General features: G+C 32.5%; 1 protein-coding gene across 1 annotated transcript in view; it reads left to right on the top strand.

Annotated features, from left to right (window-relative positions):
- Nucleotides 1-2,062, top strand: part of ADAMTS20 (ADAM metallopeptidase with thrombospondin type 1 motif 20) — a 154,473-nt gene that overhangs the window by 49,207 nt on the left and 103,204 nt on the right. The window contains exons 6-7 of the mRNA XM_012807470.1: nt 1,405-1,411; nt 1,726-1,831. Coding sequence (XP_012662924.1) covers nt 1,405-1,411; nt 1,726-1,831 — 113 coding nt within the window. The remainder of the gene's footprint in view (nt 1-1,404; nt 1,412-1,725; nt 1,832-2,062) is intronic.

Below are 2,062 nucleotides of genomic sequence, written 5' to 3'. Positions count from 1 at the left end.
AAAAAAAATGGGAATAGTTTAATTGTGGTTATGTTTTTACCCAAGAATTACCATTTTAAACTTCCATTCACTATGTTTAATATCCAATCTTCTGATCAAGCAGTTTCTATAAATCTACTCTTAGGTTACTTCAAAACACTTCTAAGTGCTAATAATGCATAGGATTTATTTAATATTTTATTTTATATGGTCCTTTAACACACATTATAAATGTCAGGATCAATAAACTACTGTCCATAGCCTTTATTTGTAAATAAAGTTTTGGAACACAACAGTAGCCATAAAAGCAAAACAAACAAAAAACAAAGGACTGTTAACAAAGAATTTCTTTTTTTTTTTTAATTTTTTGTTGCCTTTGGTCTTGATTCTAACTAAGAACAAACTCTTTTTGGAGGAGTGGGTGGGAGGTTGTCCAAGCAAAATCTTTTGGCAGTGGTGTCAGGAAGAGAGCAAATCTTTTTGTTTGACTAATGAACTTCTTCATCTTTGACTTTTTTCCAACCTTTTTTGGAATCCATTTCCATTGAAGCACTACACAAACATTCTTGTTGTTAGGAAATATACCTTAAATACTAGGGAAATATTCATGTTTTTTAACTGTTGTGAATAAAAGAACACACAGCACAAAAACACTAAAATAGTAGCTAATGCAAATTTGTTTCTTCCATATTAAGAAATTATGCAAAAACTTTACAGTAAGAAACTGCTTATCTTGTTGCCAAAATATTATTCTTTTGGGGAAAGGAATATTCTAAGAGGGCATTTAAATTCATAATTGAATTGAAGGATAGCAATTCTTCATAGTAAAACCATGGTTTATGTTTCCTGCTTATGGGAACATTTGAGCTGGGTCTCTAATCACATGCAGTACATATTTTTATAAATGTGTTATGTTTATAAATCTGTAAAAAGCTGACATGATTGGTGATGGAATATGGATTGTGATAATGAATATTTACATCAGATTTCTTATTCTATATTATTTTTAGAGGTCTTGATAAACTGTAGTTATTGCTGTCTTTGGGGTCTACCCATTTTGTGCCTCATCTTTCAGCAGTGTGTTTGCCTTTCACATTATTCTTTAGACAGGAGGGAATAGACCTGATTTTTAAAATATTTGCTGTTGCTGAAGTGTTACAAAATCATCAAGTGCTAGCAATAATTCTTATAATCATTTTTTAAATTTAGCCTATATGAAATACCAGGGGCTAGTCTAAACACTTAACCTAGTTTTCACTGATTTAATAAATTATTCGATTTAATTAATTATTCAATTATAATATTTGTATGCTGCTTCAAACTTGAACAAATCAGTGAAACTTCATAGAGTGGTGGAGTTCTGTGCTATTTTCTTCTCTTACTGATTTTTCTTTAACAATTAACACATTCACGGTCTTTCCTCAGAGCCACAGTAAAGTGTTTAAACACTTCACCTTTCCTGCAAAAGTTATTTCTTTTTCCTGTATTTTTAAAACATTGTTCACTCATTCCGCCTTTTTAGGTTATTTTCTTGGGTTAAATGCTAAGAAAATTTCAACGGCAGACAAATCATTCCATCCTTTTTTCCTTCTTTCACCTTCCAAAACATTTATTCCATATTAACTGCCATCTCTGCATTTATTTCGAAGTTGCAATGCCAAAGGTTACATGCTTTTAAATGTATTTCTCACTGTATGATTTTGGTATGATTACATTCTGATGTAATACAAATGTGACATTTTTCAGGACTGGCAGAGTTAGGTACGCTGTGTGACCCTTTACGGAGCTGCTCCATTAGTGAAGAAAACGGACTCAGTGCCGCCTTTACTATCGCCCATGAGCTTGGGCACGTGTAAGTACCTCTGTTGCCTCAGCACTGTGCCTCTGTTTGTCATAGCACAGAATGCCTAAAATTCTGTCTTTATTTCTTTGTTAAATATGTTTAGTGTGATTTTCACCCCTTTAATGCTCATTCTGGGTCTTTTGTGATCAATGTTAGATCAGACAGGCTGCACAGGTCAACAGACTAAGCAGAGAACTTGGGAAATCTTTTATTTCATTTACTATCTTGGATTATATGGCA

The sequence above is a fragment of the Otolemur garnettii genome, unplaced genomic scaffold (assembly GCF_000181295.1).
Source record: "Otolemur garnettii isolate 467f Iridium unplaced genomic scaffold, OtoGar3 scaffold00070, whole genome shotgun sequence".
Classification (NCBI taxonomy): Eukaryota; Metazoa; Chordata; class Mammalia; order Primates; family Galagidae; genus Otolemur; species Otolemur garnettii.
The sequence above is the reverse complement of the archived record's forward strand: the minus strand, read 5'-3'. Positions and strand labels throughout refer to the sequence as shown.